Source organism: Drosophila nasuta, chromosome 2L, assembly GCF_023558535.2.
Source record: "Drosophila nasuta strain 15112-1781.00 chromosome 2L, ASM2355853v1, whole genome shotgun sequence".
In the NCBI taxonomy this organism is placed as follows: Eukaryota; Metazoa; Arthropoda; class Insecta; order Diptera; family Drosophilidae; genus Drosophila; species Drosophila nasuta.
The window spans coordinates 3,094,418-3,120,814 of record NC_083455.1 but is presented as its reverse complement, the minus strand read 5'-3'; the positions used below and the strand labels follow the sequence as shown (position 1 = coordinate 3,120,814).

Sequence of the window (26,397 nt, the reverse complement as noted above, 5' to 3'; positions counted from 1 at the left end):
CAATACAGTTTATAAAACAGTACTTTAATTTTTTTCTACACTCAGCTTCTCTGTACCACAAACTATGAAATAAAACAATTTATGAATTGAAAAGCAACGATTTGTTTTAGATATTTCTTTATTTACTAAAATGTCACTGCATAAAAATTATACAACACAAAATATAGAAGTATAAAATAATAATAGTAGTCAAAAAATTTGATAACACATTCGTATGCATACGAATACCATATTTATGTTTCTTGTTTCATATAAATAACTATGACATAAACAAAAAGAACCTTGTTAAAAGCTGATGAAAGTATTTAAAAGTCCTCAGAAGTTTCTTAAACAGTTTTTGTATATTTATTAATAATATTAATCGTTGTAATATGCGCTTTTCGTTTATCCGGATACATTTTTTGTATAATTGGTCGATTTACTTGTCATTGCGTTTGTTGTTTTCGTTTCGTTGTTACCTCATTGTTGTTATTTCGTCTGTTAACTGTCTCGTGTAACTGTTTTCATTTTTTTATACGTTTAAGTGCTAGGATTAGTAATGATTCGCTCTCGCTATTGGTTTTCGAAAATTGTGTTAGAGGTTTTAGTGCTGCTTTCAAATCGCGTTTAACAATTAGAGAAAATACAAGATTTTCTCATCATTTCATCAGATACAATGCTAAAGTTAGTTTTAAGAAATTTCACTAAAAACTGTTATTGCAGGGCCCGTTCCCAAATTATTTGATTATGGTAATCCTAAGTTTCCTGGTGCTTAAACTAAGACATACACACGATTCCAGTAGTCCGTCAGCTATAATTGATTTCTATGGCGTTGAGAAATAATTATAGATCCGATTGTCCAGGTCCTGAAATAAACCAAATGACAATCCGATTAAAACATATTTAATAATCAGATTGAAATACACATATAAAGCTGACAATAAGTTTATGGAAGTTTTTGCCTTTGGTTTTTTAGTCTTGATTTCAAAAGGCAAGGAGGTACGTTCTATGTACAGACAAAAAAATCAAAATAAAGAAGTAAATATAAAAACAAATAAAAAGTTAAGCAGCAATTTCAAAGAAATTGCATAGCAGCCAAAAGAAATTCGAGAGGAAACTTCACCTTTATTGTTTAATTTACTTAAAAAATGCACAAATTTTGTAAACTGAATTCAATTCGTAGGGTATAAGCCATTCATATTGATCATAATCATAATCAGAATCATTAAAATTAACGATTAATTTTTGGTTAAGAATATATATATTTAATTGTGTGTAAAAACAGCAAGTTAATCAAAGTATAAGAAAAGAAACATTCAATTATGTATATATTTGCAGCTCATGAATGGTTAAATGTTACGAACGACTTTTCATTTTATATTGTAAATTTTTTCTTTTTGTAATAATCATACTTTTTCATATAAGTTGTTTCTTTTTTATTCAGTAATGCAGCAAAAAATCTTCATTCGTTGTTCAGCATTTTGTTTCAAGGTGGAGTTTACTCTCCAAGATTCTTAAATTGTTTAATACCATTTTCATATAGGGAAAGCATTTGAGAATTTGATTAAAATATTTGCGACATTACATTTTTAACTCTTTTTCATGTTTTAACTAAGCCAAGTTATATGTGCTCTACAAAAAGAGGGTTAATCGGTCGACTATTTTAGTCTTTTATTACGTTAGGTAAAGGTTATAGTGTAGTATGTTGATAATCATTACTTTAATACAAACCTGGTTAATTGGGAATGTTCAAGTTACAAAGTGTGTATTTTATAGAGCAGAATAAAATGTTGATATCGCAAATATTTATCGCAATAAATAAATAGTTAAGAGAAATACGGCACACATAACTAATTAAATTAAATCAAATAGCGGCAAAAAAATAAAAAATACATAGAATATAGATAGAGGACAAATTTGAAATTGTAATAGAAAAACAGCTCTAATTTGGGTGTGATAAAATTTTAATTTAATTTAGGTACCTTAGGATTTTGAACGAGTTCTACAAAATCATTGAGTTGATGAAACTGATTTTTATTGTGGCGATTTGATAACTCTTTTTGGGTTTTGTTTGATTTTTTAATTTTTCTTCGGTTATTGGTTTGTTTTGGTAGGAATTATTTTGTTTTTATTTTAATATGTTTATATATATATATAAGAATATATATAAAGAAAAATAAATATATGTGTATGTTGAATTTTAAAATTGTGACTGCTGAGGTAACAAACGGAACGAACGAACGAATGAACGATTTTTCTTTGTTTTCAGTTGATTTGATTGACTTCAGTTTTATTTACATTATTCATTAGATATTTAGTTAATTAATAGTTTGAGTTTTTGTCATATTGTACAATGTGATGTGATGAGAAATGCAATTACTGGCTCCCTGTTACCACCAAGGGCAGTGCTTGTTGCTGTTGGCCTGCACAAAGAGCAAGACCCAAATGCAAGTGTACTAAAATCTAAAATATGATTGTATGATCCCCGCCCCTATGAGCTAAACCTTGGACTTGTATAGCATCTACACCTTGCGCCAGCTGCTAGTAGATCTTTCCCTAGACTGTTGCCTAAAGCATTCGGGACTTTTACTGCCCCGACTACTCAAAATCTCCGGTGATTCTGTGACACGCGCTAGATCGCGATTGATAGTTTTGGAGCTAAGCACACGCGGACAGCGAACTGTCCATGGACTGCGACGGGGATCCTGCAGAGCACGGAAAGCCTTTGAGGGCACAATCTCCTCGCCGCCACTGGCATCGGTCCAGCTGCTGTAATAGTCAGAATATTCATTATCCTGTTTGGGTGTGATCGCTGGCGTGCTGTCAAGCGAGCTATTCTCTACCGAGTCCATTTCTTCGACAAGAGCACGTTTGGCTGCTGCCTGCAAACGTTCCATGGGCAAATTGCGTAGATGTGTGCTGTCGCTCTTGAGAAGCAGACTCTGAACCAGTTCATTTACCAGCTTATCGCTGACAACACGCTGCTTGCTGACCGATGGTCCCACAATGGGCGAAGCGGGACTATTCGGTGTGGATGGATTGTCCGCATCAATGCTGGTATTCTTGCGGAGCGGCAGCGAGAGACGTTCGCGTCTCTCAGTCATTGTTTCAGCCTCAGTCACAGCACTCGGGTTCTGCCGACGTGTAATGGAGACATTGTGAACAATCTTGCGCCTGCTCGGCTTAAACTGGAACTCATCCACCTGCCCAGTTTGTGCACCCTCGGGAAGATCATTTTCATCCTGCAGCAGCTTGAAGAGCCTGGAATGTGTGGCGGCGCGCTGATAGCTCGTCATCTTGCGGAGTTCTGGGAAGCTCTCTGATTCGGTGTCCGTCTCCGACAGTTGTCGGTTCATGTCTGTCACTCCAGAATCGTCCTCTTCGATCTCTGATTCCGAACGTTGTGTGCTGCTGTTGCGGGAAAGCTGTCCCTTGCCACGACCGCTGTCCACGGATAACGACTGCACTGTTAGGGCTTTGTTGGACGTGTTCTTGTTGTCGCCACTTGGAGGACTTATCTCGAATACATTAATGCGATCGCGCACTGAAATTTTAGGAGTTTCATTGAACTTCTCCACACCCAGATCGGGCAGTCCATTAGGCAGAAGATTCTTCAGCTTTTCGGGCTCTGCTTCTGATTCTGGCTCTACATAAACTTCAGGCAATTGGGACACAAAGTTTGTGGGCGTCACAGCACCTCGTTCCTCTTCAGCGGCCTCAACAGATTCAATGGTATTTTGGTCCACAATTTCGTTCTCTTCGCCAACAATCTCGTACACTCCTGGAGGACCCAAATCAATATTTATATCGGCATCCTCAAACTCCTCTATTTCTTGAAGACCACTGTTGCGAGGACACTGTTGCGTAGTAGTTTTTTTCTCCACCTTTTGTTCATCAATGGAGGTATTGAAGAACGCCATCGCTTGGCGATAGTTTTGACGTTTCTGTTCAGCTTCCTCTATTTGCTCTTTCTTGGTACGCTCCTCTTCCATATCAGCCCAGAAGTCAGGTTCATTATTGATCTCCGCGGTCTCTTCATAGTTGGGTGCATAAGGTGTCCAGGTGTGCACAGTAGCTGGCTCATGCATAGAGGCTAGCGACATGGTATCAACCAAATGCAGGTTCGTCTCCGGCACTGCACCTTTAGCAGTCTCTTCTACTGATGTTTCCTTTGGTAGTTCTTCCTCGCTCTCGTGCTCCAATTCTTCATATTGAGCCGCCAGTGTATGCTCCTCCTCAACAACTGGATCAACAATCACCGGCTCCTCACCCCGAGCTGCCTCTAATGTGGCCCATACATCAATTTCGATCGCTGGTTCGTCCGGCAACTTGGCGCGGAATGCTTTCGTCTCCATTGGTTTATAGGGAGCTTCTTCGACAGAGTTCTGGCGTTCCTTGCGTGCCCAGAAAGTGGCTGACTTGTGAAAAGTAACGTCATCATCGTCTGGTTCACGTTTTGCTTCAATCTCAGCCCAAAAATCAATTTCCTCGTCTGTATCTACCTCTCGCGGCTCCTCAGGATATTTTGTGGGATCAAACTCAAAGTGGTTGGGTTGGTTATCTGGTTGACATGTCTCCATGTCGGACCAGAAATCTATTTGCTCGTCTTCAACAATTTGTTGTATGGCTTCCTCAACTAATTCTTCATTTGGCGCATCTGCGGCCCGATTGTCCCAAAAATCCGACTTTGTTTTTTGCTCATCCTGATTTGCTCCTGAATCTTGTGCGACTTTCTCGGTGACTTTCAATATTTTCGCTTCTGATTTTGCCTGTTCCACTGATGCCCAAAAGTCCTCCTCTTCGTCAGCAGATGCCTCGACCACTTTCGGTTTTTCTTCCACCACAAAATGGAGGGTAGCGCACTGCGCTTCCGGTAGGATCTCAACTCTGGCTTTAAGTGTGGTGGTCCAATGCTCTATCGTAGACACCGTTTCCTTTTTTAATGGAGTGTACGTAACAGTTTTTTTCTTTTTGGTCCATTGGGAATCATTTTTGCTTTCATCGATGCTGGCCCAGAAATCAATGTCTTCTTCCTGCTGCTCTGATTCCACTATCGGTTCAGGTTCCTTGGCTGCCGTTGCAAATGTAGACCAGAAGCTATTTTTTGCCGCCTCCAACGAGGCCTGAGTCTTAGAAAGATCGCCAGATTTTGGTCTTAGCTTACCCTCTGATTCTTGCTCTTTATTTCTTAGTTTCAGGCAATCCGTCTGTTGAGTTGCTTCCTTTGGCTGTTCCACAGTCTTAGTTTCTGGTGTTTTCCAGTAGTTCTTTGATTGTTCCATCATCTTCTGTGCTTGCATTTTGGTAGCCATGAGCGTAGCAAAGAAATCGAATTCCTCTTTGGGAGCAGCTGGAGACTCGTCCTCAGCCACTTCCATTGTTGGTTCCGATTTGACGATGTTATTTGTCACATCGCCATTCAGGATATCCGTAGAGAACTTATTACGCATTCCAAGTGAAAATGATGTGGTGACATCTTCATTGCTTGTCCTACGGCCAGTTATCTTATCAACAACGGGTGGACATGACTTATCAACTGAATTGGAGCGCGACGAGTTTGATAAACTTATGGTAACGCTAACCTCACAATCATCGTCATCCTCATCTTCACTCTCTACTTTAGCCACGCTGAAGGAATTTCGTTTGTTGTCTATGCTTTGGCGTTTTTCCTCGCTCTGTGTGGTACTGCCCACCTGAACGGTGGCAATGTTCTCATCATTTGAACTCCGACTAAAGGAGAAACGCAATGGTAGACGAACAGTCACCGAATTTGATTCATCGTCATCCTCACCGTTGTCATTGTCCTCTATTAGTTTGTCCAAGTTATCCTCATCGTCACCTTGACGATCAGCAATGGTAGCATCGCTCATGCTTGAGTCATTTCGCTTGATGACCGTCTTGGCGTAATCGCTGCTCCGTTCCAACTCACTTTCTTCCTCATATATGACGCTGAGATCTTCCTCCACGACGTACTCATCTTCAATCTCTTCTATGAGATGCTCATGCTCCTCTTCCACTTGCTCTTCTTCGTCATACATTTCGTCAGCTGTTGTTACGTCGTCGTCGTCATCTTCATCGTCATCTTCACTCTCAGAATCCAACTGCTGTACTGGGATGTTGCTTAAACCTTTGAATATATTCACATTGGTCACTGACTTAATAGCCTGTAGTGGAGATGGTGCTGCGTTAGTAGCTCCATATTTGGGTGTGTTTGAGTCGTCATCATCGTCATCGCTGCTATCCTCGGTATCATTTTCACTATGTGAACGTGCTCCCAACTCTTTAGCCATTTCTCCGGCGTAGTTTTTCTGCAGTTGTTTGGATAGATTGTCTTGAGTATTGCCACCTGCAATCTTATTAATGTTAGCTAGACGCTGACTAAGCATGTCGATAACCTGCTCCTTGTTGGTGCAAATACTCCGTGACTTTGGCCGACTGCTGACCTCCTCAATCTCTACGGAGTGTGCCCGCTTGGGTGGCTCACGTGGCTCTACCTTGATGTGGTGCTGCATTATGACCTGAGAGGGCACATCATCGGTGCTTGGAGTGATGATTATGTCTGGCAATACACTGCTTGAACGACTCTCCGTCGAGCTCTGACTAAAGCTAGGCGCTACCGGATAAGCATAGGGACCATAGGGCGGCATAAACGGCGGATAGTTTTGTGGTTGATGGGCATCGCCAGGGGGACAAGACTGACCATAGGCTGGTGGTGGGGGTAAGTAATAAGGATAATAATACCCATAGGGGGGATAAACGTCCCCTTGCTTTGCATCACCGGATGGAGGCAATGGAGGTGGATAGGGATAGGGATAAGGCCAATTTAACACTTGCGGTGGTTCCCCATTTGCAGACTGTCCAGGGACGGATTGCGGAGGTGGTGGTGGCATGTACCAGGGATAGGGATAACCGAAGGCATACGGGTAATGAGGGGGAACCGATTGAGAACGTTCTGGTTGGGGCTTTGCTGGGGCAGAACTATCTGAACTAATGGATGAATTGGATGAGTATGTGTTTGATGTGTTTGAGTTGGGAGGTGGAGTAGGGGTGGGTGTGGATGTGGATGAAGTGTAACTATGACGTTTATTCATTTTATTGTTAATCTCTCGGTTATGGTTACTATTACTGTTATTCTCATTATTCCCAGTATTATTACAAGTAATATTATTATTGTGATTGTTATAATTATTATTATTATTGTGATTATTGTTTTCGTTCAATTCAATATTTTCCAAATCCGAGTCCAGCTCGGTGTGAATTTTATGTTCTGAGGTCGGTTTTTGGTGCACGGTTATCAAAAGTAAATAAAAAGAAAGAAGAAAAGAAATAGACAAGGTGAGAGTGCATATTATGTTCAATACACCAACAGTTCGACTGCGCATATGATATGAGTTCCATAGATTAAACGATCAACGATCAAGCAGAAGCTATATACAAATATTTCAAGTATGCATTGTGAGTGATTGTGAAATGGAGTTTGAGATGGATTCGTTAAGATGTAATAAGAACTTTTAGCTCATATCCATTGCGGAATACAACATGCTTCGTAGAGTTTGTGTTTGATCCCAAAAATGGAAGGGCTTGTTGTCACTTATTTATTGTTTATCATTTATTAGATATGGTCTAAGTTTAAACAGTTTCAAAGGATAAGACAATGAATTTCAAGAAAGGTGAAATCTCTCCATCACGAATACAATTATAAAACACTGTGAATAATAACATGATGCAGTACAAATGTGAGTGTGGAGTGTGTGCATTTGTATACGAGTGTGTGTTTATGCCTTTGTTAGTGATGTTTTATGGAATATTTACAAGTATGTAAACCTTTCGGTCTAACCTACATATCAAATTATAGTATATGCATGGGAGAGCCACTTGAGTCTATCCTGTTTCTAGCAATGCATTTAAATTCTGAAAATATTTTCACTTACCGGCATTTTCTGGGGTTGTCATAGCCTGCAGGATCTTGAAAGATCGGCTGGGTATGGCGCTACCGGTGTATTTTTTCGGCTCCGGTGCTTGTTGTTCACTAGCTGGTATAAATTGTTGTTGTTGTGGTTGTTGAGATGAATCTGTGAAAGAAGATTAATAATTGTATTTTCCAAAAAATGTATAATAGTTTGCTGTCTTCAGACTCAAAATTCAAATATTCTTTGTGATACATTTTTTTTTGTATTATGAGAATTTGAAATCGATACTCACCATATAAAGACCGCTGTGGTGTAAAGCGATTCTGTGTTGATACTCCATTACCTGTAAATACATCCGATTTTGTAGGACTCATTAGTAGTTTCTATATGAATTTTAAACTGAAGCTGCTTAGTAATGCTGTTGTCAACTTTTACTGTACTTAAGCGATACCTTATTTATGGTTGGACAGATACAGTAAGCATATTAGTTCTAATAATTGTATTGTTGTGGCTTAAAGCGTGAAATTAGTAAAGTATAAGGGTCAACCCAACCGAGAGTTAAACTAGAGATCAAGCCTAAAACAAAATAGAGACAGGGGAAACCGAATTGAAACCGTAAGACACTCTCCACGTAATTGTACTTTACCGATGATGATCACCAATGCTGAATGCAAAAAGATGCAAAGAGAAAGAAGAAGATGCAAGGGAGGAGGGGAACCAATGAGATCTCACCTTGCGGGGACCAAGCTGTAGGCGTACCCGATTGCTGATCCTGTGCGATTTGCAATCGCCTCATTTGCTCAATAGTCGGACTATTGCGTGCCTGCTGAGCACTCATCTGGCGAGCAAACTGTGGACGCTGCAACTGCGGCGGTTCCACATCCAATTGGGTCTGGCGAGTGCTCTGTGGCGAGTCTTGACGGCCATCGCTGCCGCTGCCGTCGTCCACGGTGTCGGTTATCTTTTGCAATATTCTAAACGATTTCGATTGTATGGGCGGTGAGCGTGGATCGCTGCAAGTAGATATAGGCGTATGTTAGGTTAAGTTTTTGGTTAGCATGCTCTTGATAATGTCTGAAAACCAAATAACATATTTTGTTTTTGTGAACGAAACGTGGGATTAACTATTACTTTTGTGAGTGAGTTTTATTTTTTGATATTGAAATGTGCAATTTTTAAAAGAATTCACAAAATGCCCATGTGCTGAATAAATGATTAACTCATGATAAATTACATAAGAATTAACTTGTGATGATAAATATACACACAACATTTACAAATAAAAAGAAAAAATTTTTAAAATCACTTCCAACAAAGTTAGCATTTAAATTCGCGACAATTTTGATCATGTTCCCGTCGAAGCTGACATCGGTATTAACAAATCTAAACAAGCTTAATGCGATTGTCTTGTGGTAATCAGTCAAGGCTGGACAGTCAGAGCTGCCACCTGATGAGAAATACAAGAGCTTCGGCAGCAACATGATAACACAAGTTTTAAATGCTAATTGCTGCTAAATAACATTGTACAACACCGAATAGTAAGGAATTTATAGTAGTAAGTTATCGGGCTACAGCTGCAGCGACTGAGTGAAAGAACGAGAGTTCGGAGTACTACCTGAGTCGATTCTTTCTGAAGAGTATCTCCGCCTCTAGCGGACATTGATGCACATACAAATTGTAATTGCCACTAAAAACGTTGGTAAGTCGTTAGGGATTTGGTTGTAAGAAAGCACAAAATTAATACGCATTAGTGCTAGTGGTAGTGGTGCATAACTATTTCAGTTTTAATGTTGGTAAAGCACAAAAAGAAGTGTAATGAAGGAATCGGATCTTCCTTTGTCATTTCGGACACTACTTACTTCTGGAGGATAACGGGTGATTGGGAGACAGGTCCGCCACGGCCTCCTTCAATTGCAATCGGTATGATGCGTGTTGAATTGTTGTTACCGTTGCTGTTGACGATGTTATTGTTGTTGTTGTTGTTGGAGACGAACTGTTGTTGTGCAGTTGCTGATGCTGGGTAGTTGTTGTAACCTTGATCGACAAATTGATTAGCTGAGCGTATTATGTGGCCAGCAGGCGCTTTCGTAGGAAAGAAAGAGTATACATAGACACAAATTGATATCGAGACGGAAAGAGTTACATATTGGAACATTCGGAAGTCAGTCAAAGGATCATGTGGGGAGGAATGGGTTGGAGAGTGCATATGGGTTCGCAATCGGGGAAACAAACTACGTAAAAAGGGTCTTGGTTTAGTCACAAACATTTAGGGTTTTAGGGTATTGAAAGCGCCACATAGAAACACATTGAAGTCTACAAAAACAACATTCCAACTTACCACCAAAATTGGGCTGTGCAGCTGCATAAGTTGGCGTCTGTTCCAATGTAATTGGAATAATACGTTCCTATGAACAGACAAACAGATAATTCAGAAAAATATAACTTCTACCATATTTTAACGCTTACCCTGGGTCCAGTCTGGCTCGCATTGTTGCTGATGCTGTTCGTGTTGATCTGCAGACGGAGACCGCTCTGTTGAGCATTTGAGCCAAAATTGTGATGTGACGTCTGTCCCGGAGAGGATGACGTGCCATAACCATTGCCTTGCACCACTTGTTGTGGCTGTGGCTGTGGCTGTGGCTGATAGTATCCAGTAGTGGGCTGCACTTGCGTTGCTCCAGCTGACTGAGCTGGCTGGCGCAAGGACGAGGGCATCACGTTTCCATTCTCCTCGGGACGTGCCCAAGGCGCCTGCTCCTTGGCCTGCGGTTGTGAGCTTAGCCAACGCAGTGGCTGACCTCCAATCTGCTGTGGTTGTTGCTGCTGCTGTTGCTGTGGCAATTGGCGCATAGGTGAATCCCGTGCACCGGATTGTTGTTGCTGCTGCAGCAACAGACGTTGGGCCTGTGGTTCTACAGGCTGTGCCAAAGGTGCAATGTAAAGCGAGCCAACGTTGGTCTATTGAAAAAATGTAATTATAACAATGGCAATGAGTTTCTCATTTTTGAATTCTTTACCCTAATTTGATATTATCTACAACAGTATCTCACTTCATGGACGCAAAATTCACTAAGCGACATTTTTTATTATAATGGTCGTAAAAAGAAAACTTAAATTTTATCGGGTAACCTCCTATTTGGTGATAAGTGGCGAGGTTGCCAAGAGAGATAAAGGTTGTAGTGTCTATATAAGAAACTCAAGTAGTTCAAAAATCTTTTCAAGTTGTAATAAATCCTCTTTGCATTTGCCTCAAGTTCAAAATTCGTGTTTGGCCTTTGTCAATCGCTAATTTTAGCGCCTACAATTTTAGCGCTTGCTCACGCGGAATGCGTTCAATGTTCAATTTGATGTGCGCATCTTTTGCCGCAGCTCACTGCAATTGTTTAAAAATAAATTTGAATGTTTCCGCGAATGCTGTGCAATAATGATTGAAGAATTGCCTACAGAAGGAGAAAACTGTGCATGGGATATGCATGATTTGGGGATCAAGGCAAAACGATTGTGTTTAAATATTATTCAGACAATTAGAAGTTGCATAGCAAAAAATTATTGAACTTAATTTGTGAGTTCACAAGATAAGTTCGTCAGATCCATTCGCATTTATTGATTTTTTTTGATGTCGAGGCAACATCGACATCCCAGAATTGAAGAAAAATTCTTGTAAAATTATTCTAAAATTTTGGAAATGATTTAATAATGTCTGTTCCTTGTTTATTACTGAAATGTTTTGGTTTTCATTGAAGACTTCTTAGATTCATGTTCAATAACTGGCTGTTTTCTGATTCTGACTCAACAACAGGTGGAATAGAACCTCATTCCATACTTAGTTTCGTAGTACTCACAGGTTTAGCGCCTTGGTATTGCGATTCCTGATTGTCATAGCTCTGTTGTATTTGTTCTGTTTTGGCTGGGCTAAAGATATCGCGAGATCGTTGCTGTTGTGATGGTTGTTGCTGCTGCTGTTGCACATTGTTGTAAATGGGCTGTGGGTGCTGTTGTTGCTGCTGTTGCTGTGGAGTGCGTTGCGTACGCCAGGGCACAGAAGATGCAGCCTGCGGTTGCTGTTGCTGCTGCTGTGGTTGCTGCTGAGCCAACGGAGAAATTGCTGTCGGTGAACGTGACTGCTGTGGCTGTGCCAAAGGAGACACGGCAGTGGGTGGACGGGGCTGCTGTTGTGGCTGCGCCAAAGGAGACACTGCTGCTGGTGGACGCTGCAGCTGTTGCTGCTGCTGGAGCTGCTGTTGCATCTGTGCAAAGCGGAAAGGACTTTCGGTGGCCCGCTCCTGCTGCTGCTGTTGCTGTTGCTGTTCGAAGGGCGAACGTGGAGAGTCTGATTGCCGTGTATAAACATTAACTGCTGGCGACGTTGGCATGGGAACACTGCGGAACTCCTGACGCGTCTGTTGCGGTGGTGTTGCCGGTGGCGTTGGTTGCCATTGCTGCTGCTGTTGTTGCAGTGGCGGTGTTTTGGGTGAGGGCGATTGTGGCTGCTGTGATTGTTGCTGCAGCTGCTGTTGCTGTTGCTGTGGCTGTTGCACTTGCGATGGTGTGTATGGGCTGTAGCTGTTGATGCTGTTGTTGTTGTCATTGCCATTGCTGTAGTTGTTGCTGCCACCATTGGTTGGCTTAATCGCTACCATAATAAAGAACAAAATCAGGATTAATTAATTGAAACGATAAATGAGAATTAAATATCAATTTTAGTGCCGTTAGTGGGGAGAATAAGGCCAATAGATAATGCCGCTTGATGTCTGAGGTTAGTTGAATGTTGTTTAAAAGCACCAGAAACCGCTTAGTAATTAGCCGGCGATCAAGATGAGGCGGGCGAACTGCGGGCCAAGAACTGTACCAAGAGAACTTTGGCCCGCCGACAGATTGGAATTAGATGCCCCAAGAAAACCACAACCAAAAGCCAGCGAAATGATGCGATCGATATCCATCTCTCTCTCTTACTCTCTCTCTGCTCACCATCAACTGCATCATAGCTGTTGTTGTTGTTGCTGCTGCTGTTGTACCCATTAGCATTGGGATTCTGGGTTGACTCTGGCAACGGGCTCTTGGAGCGCTCCTTGCAGTACTCATCCTTCCAGAAGGTATTCTTCTCCACGGGCGGCGGCACTTTGCGCAACGCCGCCATCGGATTGCTCGGAATTTTAATCTCCGGCCTGAATCCAAGTGGTGGCGGCTCAAACCGCTGTGGCGTCGGCGACTTGCGTGCCGTGGCCGGCGAGCCGGGTGCACTGCCTCGACCCGGTGGTGCTAATGTGCTTTGTTGTGGGGGTGGCGGTGGGGGTGCTGCTGTAGGAGCAGCATGATTACCATTCTTACCCGACTGTGGTTGTGGCGGTGGTGGAGGTGGCAGCACCTGGAAGGGCATGCCCATGGCTGCGGCACCCATTGAGCTAGCCACATTGCCTCCCGGCGACTGTGGCGAAGGTCTGTTCTGTTGAGCGGCTCCAGTGCCAGCACCCTCGGCTTGTGCGTTGCGCGCCAAACGCTTGGCCATGCGCTCCGACCGGATCTGTGAGAGATCTATGCCTCCGGGCGTATAGGTGAAGGGCTTCTTGTCTTTTGTCATCATTGCGTTTTGCACGCAGGCGGGCGCCTCATAGCCCCCGCCTCCAACGGCGCCTCCGCCACGCTGACCATATCTACAAAAGACATTGAGAGAGGGAGGGAGAGTTGCCATTAGCATAAGATGTGATTGTTTTTGGTCATCAAACGGTTTCATTTTCATGCAAATTGTTTTGTGGTTCTTCTCAATTCTGTTTTAACTTCTCTTTGCACGCCTCTTCGTTTCGTCTTTTGTACTTCTATTTATCATAATTTTGGCTAAGTCTATTGTTATTAACTGTTTAAAGTTGACGCTCCACGTCAAGAGCCCCCATTTGTTCGATCCCTCTTCGCATAAATATATTTCTACATATGTATGTAGATGTATAAATACTTCAATATGTATGTATTCATTTTTTGCTGCTTTACTAATGACTCGCTCATCGACAGTTCAATGAGCTAATTTTTTTCTGCCAGTTAATGTATTTTGTTTGCCCCATTCTTATTGTTGTTGAATGAGGGAAAGTGAACTGAAGATGCTGCCATTGCCATTCATACCCACTTATTAGTTGAAGTGCAATCAAAGCCTAGGGATATAACGGTCAGTTTTTTTTCAAGGCATATTGCTTTTTGCTTTGTGAATGAAAGTGAGAGGCCCTATTATACGAGTGGAAAATCTCTTAGCATCAAAAAGCGTTAATCGTTGCCAGTTAATTACAATTTTTATTTTTTTATAATCCATGGTGATTACTATTCTTCATAATTTCATCTCAAAAATGTTTATAAAGTATTGCCATTTATCGAATAATGGTGAGCGGATAGTCTAAATCAGAATATTTTCAAAAGCTTTGTTTCAAATTTATTCATAGACCAATAACTCCAAACATTGAATACAGATGAAACCAATTGGAAATTCTCAATTTTGGAAGAACAACTTTGATACACAATAAAAAAAATATGTCAACAAATGGAATATAAATAAGTATTGAGTGACATTCTGTGTTGCCAAATCATTTGTATGATAAACAATAATTAGTGGCAAATATACAGATAAGGATTTTCAACATATTAAGTATTGTTTGTAAATTCAAAGAACATACGTTTTACGTTTTATAATAATGCTTATTGGTAGCTAGGTTTCTATTGTAATTGTTGCAATCTGTTTTAGTATTTTATAACATCACATATTATTACAGTTTTAATAAAGATATCATTGTGTAAATAATTACTGTCTCTCAGTACTTTAGTTATTCGATCTCTTAAGTAAACAGTTGTTCAACAGTTGTATATATAAATACTCATACACGTATAAATATACTCATGTATAATAAATTCTTATAAGGTAATCTGTTTGTACTGTAAATATATAAATATAAACACATTTGAATTAAATTTATTAAACACTTGGCAAAGTAGGAAATGCGCATTTGGATTTGCAACAAGTTGAAACGTGGCAGATTTGCAGGCTTGTCAGGCCTAAGTAATATTGCTCATTCATAACTGCACCCCTTAAATGGGGAACAACTACTTTTAACACACGAATTAAATGCAACAAAAAACAGTTAACAGTTAAGTTCAAATGAATTTCCTAACTTGCCATAAAAAGATTGCCAGCTTCAGCTAGCGGGCGCCATAAAAAATTGTCTCGCCAGTGTCAATGCACGTCACGAGAGAAAATATAGAGAAGAGTGTTGGGAAGGAGGAGATGAAAACAATGAAATAAAGTAAACAACCTTACAATTTTGGATGAGTCTACCAAACGCAATAGCAGAAACATTATTTTCAAACTCCATGGTCAGTTTAAGTCAGCGACTTGCTCTGCATAGCTGACCATAGATCGATTCGATTCGATTGGAAATGGTCAGATGGCATATCGGAGTCTATCTTCAACTATAGCAAGCAACTTTGATACATATCCATTTGCTACACATAGACTCAATTAGCGAGGCGCGTTTGTCATCGACCGCAGCCAGTTACGTCACAATCGGACTCGACTTTGGATTTGCATTTATTCAGTTCGGTTTTGCCGCTCTCTGTTTGTGTTTGACATTGATGCACTCGCTCCAATTTGCATGTAAAGCGGATTGTGGGATTGCCCCAATGCGCACTGTTGACTTGTGGGTGCAATTTTGCAATACGCTCGCTCTGTGTGGTTTGCCTTCGCATTTGCGGTTTTCTCAACCAGCACATTGGAAAAGTGCTGGCGACACTTTTGCACCACACCATACATCACTTGAGCAGCTATCGCATCACCTGTTCCTGTTCGCCTGACCCACTTAGGCTAAGCAGTTAAAAACGAATCATAAACGCACCGTCACATGCGTGCATGGTCTCTATCTGTATCTGTATCTGTATCTTAGTGTCTGTGCATGTGCATGTGCATGTGCGCATGTGCATCTGTATCTGAGTAAACATAAAAACTAATGAAGCTGACAGGCGACAGGCTAACAGACCAACAGGCCTGGCAACTTTTCAGAACAGCAGAAAAAAAGAGAAGCCAAGTCCGAGAGAGAGAGACTTCCCCATCACTTTCTTTTAGCATAACTCGTTGACCAGATGCAGACGAAGATGATGATGTTATATGCTTTCTGGGCCTATGCCAACAGTCCATATCCCCAGAGGCGGACAGCATTAGCTTCAGCCTCTTGGCTTTTAATTAGCAAAATGTCAACATGAGAAACGGTTAAATTAAGCAAATTATTTGGAGAAAAGACGACTGCCAATAAGTACATATGTGAAATTCTGTCTGCGAAGAATGCAAAACATCAACAACTCTTGGTTCCAATAAGTTTAAAAATGCTTCAATAATCTGTAATGATGAACCATAAAAATCTATAAATCTAGTTTCCTAAAATAAATACAACTTTTAACTACAATCGAAAACTAACTGATGTTAATCATACCATGCACTGAATGAGTCATTACTAAAGTTAATTTTTTGCAAAGAAGATGGTCACAAAATAATTAAATTTTCACAAAAGAATTATTCGGCCTTGGTTGTTTTGTTTTAAAAAAACATTATACCATAATATAATTTATATCACTATTTAATTAAAATTTATGGAATCCATTTTAAAAGCAAAATATGATACTGATATACAAATAATATTCATGTCTTATTGAAAATCCATAATTTATTGCTTGGTGCCAACTTATAACAAATGTATATATATTTCGAAAACATAAACAGACTTTTAAGATCTTAAACTTATGTATATGTTTTGCCAAAAACAAAACACTTTTAATGTTAAAGCAGTTTAATAGTTTTCTCGTCCTTCTATCGAGCTGTCGTCATAGCACTTTTTTCGTGATTTTGACTCACACGTGTATAGAAGTAACGTCAGTTCCCAAAAAAAGATACAAAAAAAAAAAACTGATATATTGAGCACAAAGATCAGACAACGACAACGCTAGCGTCTGGTGACGTCAATCTGTCGAGGATCATTTCCCCTTAGCACTTGCTGTTAAGGGAAGTACATAAGAGCAACTAAAGCATCAGCTGGTTTTGACAGACTCGGCAATTAAAGTGTCAACTTGGCAGCAGGAAGACTGAGTACTTAGTGCTCAGTGCTCATACATTTAACTAAACAAAGTATTGCAACTAATTAACCTGAACGTGGGACTTAATTTACTTAGCAAATGCACATGAATCAGCTAACAATTGAATTTGCATTTACAATAGTGAACGTCATCTATATTTAGTTCGAAATGCAAATAGTCCAAGGCAAATGCGACAGTTCATAGACCAGAAAGAAAAATGCCGAAAATATTATTCAAATATTTGTATCTGTATTTATAAATGCTCATTTGGTCCATTAGCTGGCAGATGGCATGAGTGAGGTGAAAACAGGCGAGCAAACAAATAACAAAGAAAATTGCAGATAAAAAAATAAGAAGTAAAAATATTTGTACAATTTACATTTTCACTTTTTTTTTTTACTCATGCAAATGAGCGTGCAACGATTTGCAGCACAGCGCACATTCATAAAATGCCTCAAGTTGCAGGCGACAAAAAACTCGTTGGTCGAACTCAGCTCCTCCACAGCTAGTAGAAGTTGCCAGGCTGGGCATATTTCAAGATCAAGGGCAGGCAGCACACACAACTTGAAAGCTGCCACATGCAACATGACATAATGATAGTCATTGTCCGCATGTTCGTTTCGTCTCTCTGAAATCTCGTATGTGTGTGTGTGTGTGCGTGTGTATCTGTGTCTGTATTCGTCTATAAATAGCGCTAGGAGAACTCAACAGGGTGCCACATATGAATTGCACATTCCACAGCCGCTAATCTCACGTCAACAACCAAATATTTACATAGAAATTGTTTCAGTTTTTTTGCGCACCAAAATCCTTATCGCACATTTCTGTCATAAAGTGGATTAGATCTAGCTGCACCCCACAACCTCTCAACCTCAGCCCACTTACATATCTGCGCTGCTTTTATCATTGCAATGCACTGCCATCGGCAGCTCCAGTTGAAATCCGCGATCCTCTCGCACCATATAGGCGGGTAGAGTCTCAATGATGGCATTGGCTTTATCGTTGTATGATCCCAAGAGTTCCCGATACTTCGAGTAGACCACGCGCTTCAGCTGTGGATTCTTCACAGATGCTGCGGACGGAGTCGCAGCTGCAGTCAATGTGGAGGTGGCCATTGTCTTTTTCTCTTATTTATAAATATTATTATTCGTATGTGCACTTAGTCAGGCACTTTGCATAGTTCGCAGCGGCTCTGTTGAAATGAATCACACATAAATGTCAATCAATGCACGCCTCGTCAGAAAAATACTGATAACATTCTCGCTACAAAGCTGACAAACTTCCTTCTTTATTGTGGGCACAATCAATATATTGGCAATTTGCAATAAGGTTGGCATGAAGAGAAAAAACTGTGATTGCAAATAATACTATTTGCAAATTATTTTTAAAGTTTTTTTATTTGCTATTTTCATTTAGTATTCTATAAAATTTCCCACTGGGATGTGCGTTTCCTTGTTTGATATATTTAAGATTGAGCTACTTGGGTGATAGTTAGCTCATCTGCTAGTTAGAGATAAGCTTTTCACAAATAAAGAAACGGAATTCATTGTTTGATTGTGCCACCCATTGTATTTTCATTCCCAATCGCCGTGCAATTATTGACATTGTCAAACAAAGGCGCAAAAAGAACGAATACGAAGAATCATAAATAACCGTAGTAAGCAACTGAGTCAGTCGATTGACCGATTCACTGGAGAGCAGGGCGATCTAAGCGATCGGAAGACCTTTGGGCATTTGCTTGCCTGCCAAAATGATGACTCATAATCATAACAACAGCAGCATCATCATCATCATCATCATCATCACAGTCACCATCATAAACATCTTTATCGCAAATAGCATGAAAGAGCCGGGACGATTGGCTGCTGTTTTGTATCCAAAAGATACGACTACGCTCACGCACGTTTCTTATTTTTAGACATGAGCTAAAATGTGTTCAAATTAACTAAAAACAAAGCTGACATTTGCTGCTGCATTGATTTGACATCGTCAGATAGCAGAGTTTGTAAGAGCTTACAACTGAGATAGTTAATTAACACTCGAATTCGTAGAACACATTCACACAGTAACGAACGTAACCATTCAATACTTTTAACGCACTCGCGAAGAAAATGTATCTCGAAGTGGCGATCGTACAAAACTATCTGTATCTGAAGCGCACTGTACGACTGCACGCAGCAAAGTCTCGACGCGCTTTGAAGCCGAGTTCGTTCGTCTCGGTGCTTCGATGCCGAAGCCAGCAACGCTGTCGACGCCAACGCCAACGTTAGCAACTTGTTGCAGATACATTGTGGTAGTCACCGTTGTTACTGCTGCCGCAAAAGGAAAACCGAGTGCATGACAAACGTTCAGCTAGCACGCGGCAACAGTGGTTACAACGACTCTAACCGCTGTAGCTCTGACTGTGGCGGGTGTAGCTACAAGATACAAGATACGCAGGCTGCCAGCCTGCCAGGCTGTGGAGCAATTTATATGTCTGTCAATTGCCTGGCAAGTTGTTGGACAGCCGCGGCAGTCTGGCCGGACTGGCATTTCAAACGCGGCGACAAATTTAAAGCTAAACGCCAAACGCTTTCGACTTTTGGCTTACAACGAGTTCGAGTACGATTTCGAGTATCTTGTGTATCTTGTATCTGCCATCTTGTATCTGCGTCTCTTATCGTGCGGCTAATTGTTTTCGTTTTGGTAGTCATGTCGTCTGCTTATTACTTTTGTAGCTTTTCATAATTAAAACGACGGGAACAGAGGCAAACGCGACGTTTATCTCTGCACTCCTCTTCGTCATTCCCTTTCCGACTTCTCCAGCGCATTCACAACAAACTTCCCACTCAACTTTACTTGTTTTCACGTTTTGTTATCTGCGGTACTTTTCTCCCGAAATATTGTGGAAGTTTCGGGCGTATTTTTGCCAAATGCCGATTGTGTCTAGTATTAGAGCTTAGTGCCTTAGCTGGGGCACCACACAAGCTGCGCAAATTTGAGATAACAACCTGCAGATACAAATGTATCTGTTGACTGATAACTCGTAACAATTATTAACAGTTTGCTCTGTTCATCCAAACAATCGCAAGGTCGAATAGAAGAAAGCACAGATGACAGATAAAATCTGTTTAATTTGTGTACCGAATGAAACTGGATGGCGTTTATTTATTTTACGATATTTTTATACCTGCTACCCATAGGATAGAGTATTATTACTTTGGACGTGCAGGAAGGACCATGGCAGAAGGAGGCAACTCCGACTTATTAAACCAGAGACGACATAACCATATCCGTCTGTCCGTATGAACACCTAGATCTCAGAGACTAAAAGAGATAGAGCTATAATTGTTTTCGACAGTATTTGTTATCTTTGCACGCAGATCAAGTTTATTTCAAATTTTTGCCACGCATACTTCCGATCGCGCGAATCGAAAAAAATCGAATAATAAGCGACTTTTAATACGTTCAATAATAACTACAGCTGTTCTGATTCTTCAATGTTTTTCGGTCAGATAAAAATGGTAGAATTTGTAGAAATTACCCTTATTGCAAACGGGACATTGTTGATGTGGATGTATATAGTACTAAATTGATGTACCAAATATAGCCTTCGGTATATTTTTGTGTTTTTCAGTATATTAATTAGGTATATTTTTAGAATATGGTTTTATTAAAATGGTAGCGCGTTTCTTATATTCTTTTTTTTTAATTTCTCTATATCGATTGACCTCAGCTTCCACTGTCAGACTATTGATATGAGTATTTCCGGTTCCCAAGGTGCAACAACTAACACTTTTTTCACTTGATGTTAAATTCAAAAAGCTTTCACAAAAATGGTAAGTCTTTTAGCTCTTTCCTAGAGTATTCGATGACTTTGAACCACTTCGCTCAGAATATCTTCACCCAGCTGGATCTGTTCGATGCTATTCCAGCGAAATGCCCGGTAATCGACTGCAAGTCACTTCTGAAGCCACAGGAGCTGTTGGCGCATCTGCTATTGTGTCATCGCCCCGAGGATTCGATGGTAGAGATTGGCGCCGCATGGCACACCGTGTATGATGTGGATCTGGCCAAACTGCCAGCTGGCTGCAATTATGTGGTGGGTGTTATTGCCTATACCGGCTCCAACGATGCGGGACTGAGTCGTCCCATTGGACCCGAACTGCAGCTGGTGCATCATCTGCCTCTCATGTTGATGATGTATGTGAACCCTCCGGCTGAAGACCTGGAGCAGATGTATGTGCTCTATCTGGTCAGTCTAGTTGCCGCACGGAAGGTGAGTGCTCGTGTCAGCCTCTTGGATGGGCCGGAGGGGCGTGAGATGCGTGGCTTACGCTGCCTACGTAACTTTCTCGATGCTCCGCTGAAGGATAGTGAGGAGCTGCTCCACGGCAACATCGACTATCTGGTATATTCGGCAAGAGATGTGTGGAAACTGTGCCGCAGAGACGAAAGGGGCACGCTTTATGTCAAAATAGTGCTGCGAGGCGAGCCGAATCTATTCGAGACTGAGGATGAGCAGCTCGATGGGTAGACATTGGGGCAGGCTACCAAGTGACTCACTAGGTGTGTCGGGCGGGTCTGCTTCCTATAAACTGACAGCTGGCCTATAACCAGAAACTATTGACGCACACTTGGGATTTGAGTGCTTGTCAATAATTTGGTATTGGTATTGATGTTGTTGTTATTGTGCTTATTGAATGAAATGCTGCCCAACTGTCAGAAAAATGGCTTAAACTTATTATTCATTCAATAATTTCGTGGCGCGCCGAAAAGTGGGTCAGACAAACAGCTAGATACCAAAAGATAGATACAGATACTCGTACCATATTTCGAATAGCACTTGAGACCGCGAGACTCAATAATCAATCAACAAGGGTTGCCTATTTAGTTAGCCAGGGGCTGGCATTCGCTGGCTCATTCATTGTGGGAAACTGGCAGGGAAATTTCTTTTAATTATGTGTTAAATCTTCTGTCTGCTTCAAAAGAATTTTTCCAAATTATTCGAGATATCGAGATTTTCCTAACACTCTTGGCCTAAATGCGTGTGTCGGTGGCATGTTGTGAGTGATTTGATTGCCTTCTTATTTCTTGTAATGGAGTTGCATACAATGTGTGGACATCATTCTGTGTTTTTCCCATAAATAAATACAGATTAAACAGCTTAGATGGTGCCGAAGATAAGAGTGAACAAACAAGTGTATGAACTGCAAAGTTTTATTTTAAGAAACATTCATTTGTTCCAAACTTTGCATAGTATCATTATCGTCGATCAGTCTGCCGCGAAACGCAATAAATAATTCCCCCATTTATACATGTATATAGAAGAAAGCATAAATATTTATTACATATATATTTTCCTCAAAAATAAACCAAACGGCTTGCAAAAACTCACGAGAGAAGCACATCAAATTTATGTTTCATTAGCGAGAAAATTAGAAGGAAATGGGGAAAAATGTGGGCAATAAAAACTGTTTTAAATGCGCAGCTTTCGCACAACAAAAAAATGGAATAAAAAATAGACAATAAAATAATACAAAACTATATATTAAGAGAAAATGAAAAGGAAAACGACACGCCACGAGCATGTGTTAAGTTTTACGATAATCTTTACTTGATTTTGTTGTTGCAATTAATTTTGTATTATGTGAATCATGTGCGACCTTGAAAAGCCGATGAGGCGGGGGAATTTACAATCAAAATAAACAAAATTTAGCTTCAAAATGAAAAATCAGCAATTGAGTTAAGTGCAATATCGATTCATCATATTGATTTGGACTTTCTACAAGAAGCTTGTCTGCCTGTTGGCTGCTGCCTGCCTGCTTGGGTCTGGGGAATGCAACTTCAACTGCAACTGCAACCCGTTTTTCATTTGTCATTTTTTGCGTCTTGAGTCGAAACGTTGATTGCATGACATGAGCACATCAGACAGCCTGGTTGGTTACCTGGTTGCCCGGTTGGCCGCCTGGAATCATAATTATTTATATTAAGCTGCCGGGTCAACAGGCGGCACAACTTGAGTGAAAGTATAGTTTGAGCCCAAAGCCCAGGCAACACCAACACCAATACCAAGAGCAAGAGTAAGTCCGAGCTGAAGTTGAAGTTGAAGTTGCAAGTCCAACTCCAGAGCGCTTGTTGCACAATATAATGCGCTCATATTTCTTATTCAACTATACATTTTTTATTTTACATTATTTTTTGATCATTTTTTCAAAACTCAACCACATGTGGTCCATTCGGTCGTCTGAGAAATTGGAGCCGCCAGCATCTTTTTTATTTGAATTTGGAATTTGACTAGTAAACAAATTTTTTAATGTTTACTGTGAAAAAATGCAGCAATATTGATTTTCTGTAGAAAAAATGACGCCAACCAATTGTAAGACACATAAATAATCTGTGCACAATTCATATAACACACACTTTCACTGAAACCCAATTTCATGCGTCAACAAATCAATTTTGCATTTTCTAATTTATCAATTTGAAATAATATTTTGAAATTCTCTCAACAAAGCTTCGGGTATCCTCTTAATCCTCTTTGTACGTGCGCTGTTAAATTATTCCTTTTGCGGTTTTCACGGTCATTTCTCGAGCACTTGAACTTAAGTGCAAACAACCCCAAGACTACAAAAAATTCCACTTAAAATGTTGAATGCAAAAATGCGTAAGGTAAATAAATTCACACCTGACTTACGTAACTCACAAAAAGCAATGAAGAAGTGTCAAAATAATTGTCTATATACGAGTACGAGTACAAGTACGAGTAATGCATCAAAACGTTGCCTTCGAACATAAAAGATAAACAAATCAAGCACAAATTCGTAAATATATGTAAGATTTCATACACTCCGAGCTTAAGTTCACACGAAAGATTAATGTTTTTTTTCTCTGTTTCACATTTTGTTTAACGACGTTTACAAGTCCACATATGAAAGTCATGGAAAGACATGAAAAAGGTAAATATGCAAATTTTCTACCAACTAACTAAATGCGTGTTAATAACACTATTGTGATTAATGAATGCTAAAGCCAAATTACATAAATTTCTTTTTTTTTTATAGGAAATTTACAGAAATGTTCCATAGTGTTTTACGAATAATGTTTTGATTTTTTATGGTACCTATCAAACCTACAAATTGTGTAGAAAACTCCAAGTTTTTCTGATTTTTTTGTATTGTTCAATAATTTGTTTTATGTCTTGGGGTTGATATTTGTGAAAGGTAATTACAAATACCTGGCTTATATTTAATTGAAAAATCAAAATATTTCTTATTGGTCTGATAAATAATAAGACATTCCCATCGAAGTTTTTTACCTGCACTTCTATGTACTCGAATATTTTGTTTTGTTCTGAATATTTTTGCTTATCTGGGTCTCTAGTACATAATTTTGACCCAGTTTCCTTAATATACTCGACATTTTGCTTTTCGCACAACATTTTCTTGACGGCCTTTGAGAATTTATGTGCGAGACGTCAACGTCAACGGTGAAATGCAAAAAAAAAATAAATAAATAAATTGACTCTTTCGAAAAAGAAATGATAAAAATGAAATGCAGTTTTATGCCAAATTCTTGGCCATTTCAAAAGTGCTATAGATATTGTATTTGTTCGTTAATTTTCTTTCATTTAAATGGCTGCCGAAACAACTGAACTTCCGGTGTGTCGTCAGCTAAATTCTCAACACGTGTGCTGCAATAAATTTTCCAAAATTGAAATTTAGAAATGATAATGCGAATAGTACTTTTCTCAAATAAACACAGTTAACGGCGCCAAATTTGTGTTGAAGAATATAACAACAAAATTATTTAATTAATTTCCCAGAGTGTGGGGGGTGAGTTAAAAGTTGGGCAGACACGATGAAAATGTCGCCTGCCAAAAAGCGCGTGCAGCCGCAGTCCCAGCCGCCGTCTTCGCCCCCGAGGGCTGCCAAACGCCCCCTCGAAGATGAGAGCGGGCGTGGGCGTTTCTTGGCCTTCAAATTTTATATGAACCTTAATTGTGCGGCTCTTTCGAAATATACACATGTACGTATGTACGAATACATATATCTGAGTATTTATGAACATATTCATACATATAGAAATGCGTTCGCATATGTTTCATTTATCTCAAGCAAAAACATAAGTTTCGCTTTTCTGTATTTAACTTGCCGGGCGTGGGGTTCGAACAACTTTATGGCTTTCGTTAGGATATTATCAGCAGCTGTTCAGATATGTATTGAATCTTCTCTATTGTCTAGACTCAATTGTGACATTAGCAATAAGTTGGAAAAATTACTAAAAACAAACTTGCTTAAATAATCTCTGCTGTTTTTTTATGTTACATTTGCAAGTCATGTTTGTTTCCAATAATCTTAAATTATATTTGACAAAATAATAATAATTTCATAATAACACCAAATTTCTGTTCTATTTATTTTTATATTTTTTTCAGAGATTCTTTTATAGTTGTTTTATAGTTCATTCCAGAAAACGATGACATATTCTAGAAAGCTGCGATCATTTCTATTCATACAGAATAGTTGTATAAATGTGTATTGTATGTGTGTAATATTCAACTTACCCAGAACTCATTGCAATTTGGCTATTTTCTTGTTTTGGATTTGCAAGTAATATTCAGTGCTCAGACAGCAATATATCGTAGATTTTGTTGTTATTTGTCTCGGTTGTTGATATGGCACTCAATTTTCTACGAATATCTTGGCAATCTATGCACACAAAAACACTGAAAATTCATAGATTATTATATTTTGGTTTTATATTTTTGCTTTGTTTAAATTGTTATAGATCGCCATTATATTTTTGCATAAAGATCACGCCTTCTTATATAACACACATTTCAGACACACACACACATTCACAATCACACAAGCACGCACTCATACACACTGACACACATACAATCCGAGGAAAACATGCACTACTAAAAGTTATCGGTTTTCCTTCGATTCCAGATGAAAAGGCGATCTTTTGGTTTTTCGGGTTCGAACTAGAGTCACAGAGAATTAAAAACCTTTTTCACAATATTTTCGCGCAAAGAATTTTGTAATTTTCTATTTTTAAAAACGCGGCACGACGCATTGCTCACTTTTGCCAGTGCTGCAGACTCGGCGATAGATCTATCTATATATACCGCACTCGACTATATAGACAGCTAGCTAGATAAATGAATAGAATGAATATCTATTCGAACATATATACATATATATGTGTATATATATACAGGCGTGTTATATGTTAGTTTCTAGTTGAAAATTTCTGTTTCGGATGATTTTCTCGTTTGCAACGCGTTCAAGTTAGCAGCCCAAGTCGCACTGAATTCGCACACGAAAATTTTATAGGAGAAAAGCCGAAAAAACACAAAATTCACATTTCGAAACGAATTTCCTCTATATATTTTTTGGCTATTCTCTGTTTTTCTCAAAGTGTGCGA

The 26,397-nt window shown here is 39.7% G+C and overlaps 2 protein-coding genes across 12 annotated transcripts; one reads left to right on the top strand and one right to left on the bottom strand.

The window, feature by feature from the left end:
* Window positions 1–100: 100 nt before the first annotated feature.
* On the bottom strand, window positions 101–26,287 carry LOC132789619 (putative mediator of RNA polymerase II transcription subunit 26). Of its 10 annotated transcripts, none has more exons than XM_060797784.1 (12): window positions 26,053–26,287; window positions 25,528–25,689; window positions 12,843–13,540; window positions 11,732–12,522; window positions 10,356–10,847; window positions 10,228–10,294; window positions 9,749–9,971; window positions 8,622–8,902; window positions 8,182–8,232; window positions 7,911–8,051; window positions 1,962–7,246; window positions 101–845 (listed from the first exon to the last, which is right to left on the bottom strand). In XM_060797784.1, exons 2-11 carry the CDS (start codon window positions 25,536–25,538, stop codon window positions 2,502–2,504), a joined length of 7,500 nt encoding a protein of 2,499 aa, XP_060653767.1. In that variant the 5' UTR covers window positions 25,539–25,689; window positions 26,053–26,287; the 3' UTR covers window positions 101–845; window positions 1,962–2,501. The 10 variants fall into 10 exon arrangements, with proteins under 10 accessions (XP_060653767.1, XP_060653740.1, XP_060653731.1 ...); XM_060797757.1 differs by lacking the exons at window positions 25,528–25,689; window positions 26,053–26,287 and adding exons at window positions 17,868–18,174; window positions 19,083–19,167; XM_060797748.1 differs by lacking the exons at window positions 25,528–25,689; window positions 26,053–26,287 and adding exons at window positions 17,868–18,174; window positions 19,000–19,117.
* LOC132791689 (uncharacterized) lies at window positions 20,700–21,699 on the top strand. Of its 2 annotated transcripts, none has more exons than XM_060800724.1 (2): window positions 20,700–20,800; window positions 20,857–21,698. In XM_060800724.1, exons 1-2 carry the CDS (start codon window positions 20,798–20,800, stop codon window positions 21,496–21,498), a joined length of 645 nt encoding a protein of 214 aa, XP_060656707.1. In that variant the 5' UTR covers window positions 20,700–20,797; the 3' UTR covers window positions 21,499–21,698. The 2 variants fall into 2 exon arrangements, with proteins under 2 accessions (XP_060656707.1, XP_060656713.1); XM_060800730.1 differs by having other exon boundaries at window positions 20,702–20,800; window positions 20,872–21,699.
* Window positions 26,288–26,397: the final 110 nt, after the last annotated feature.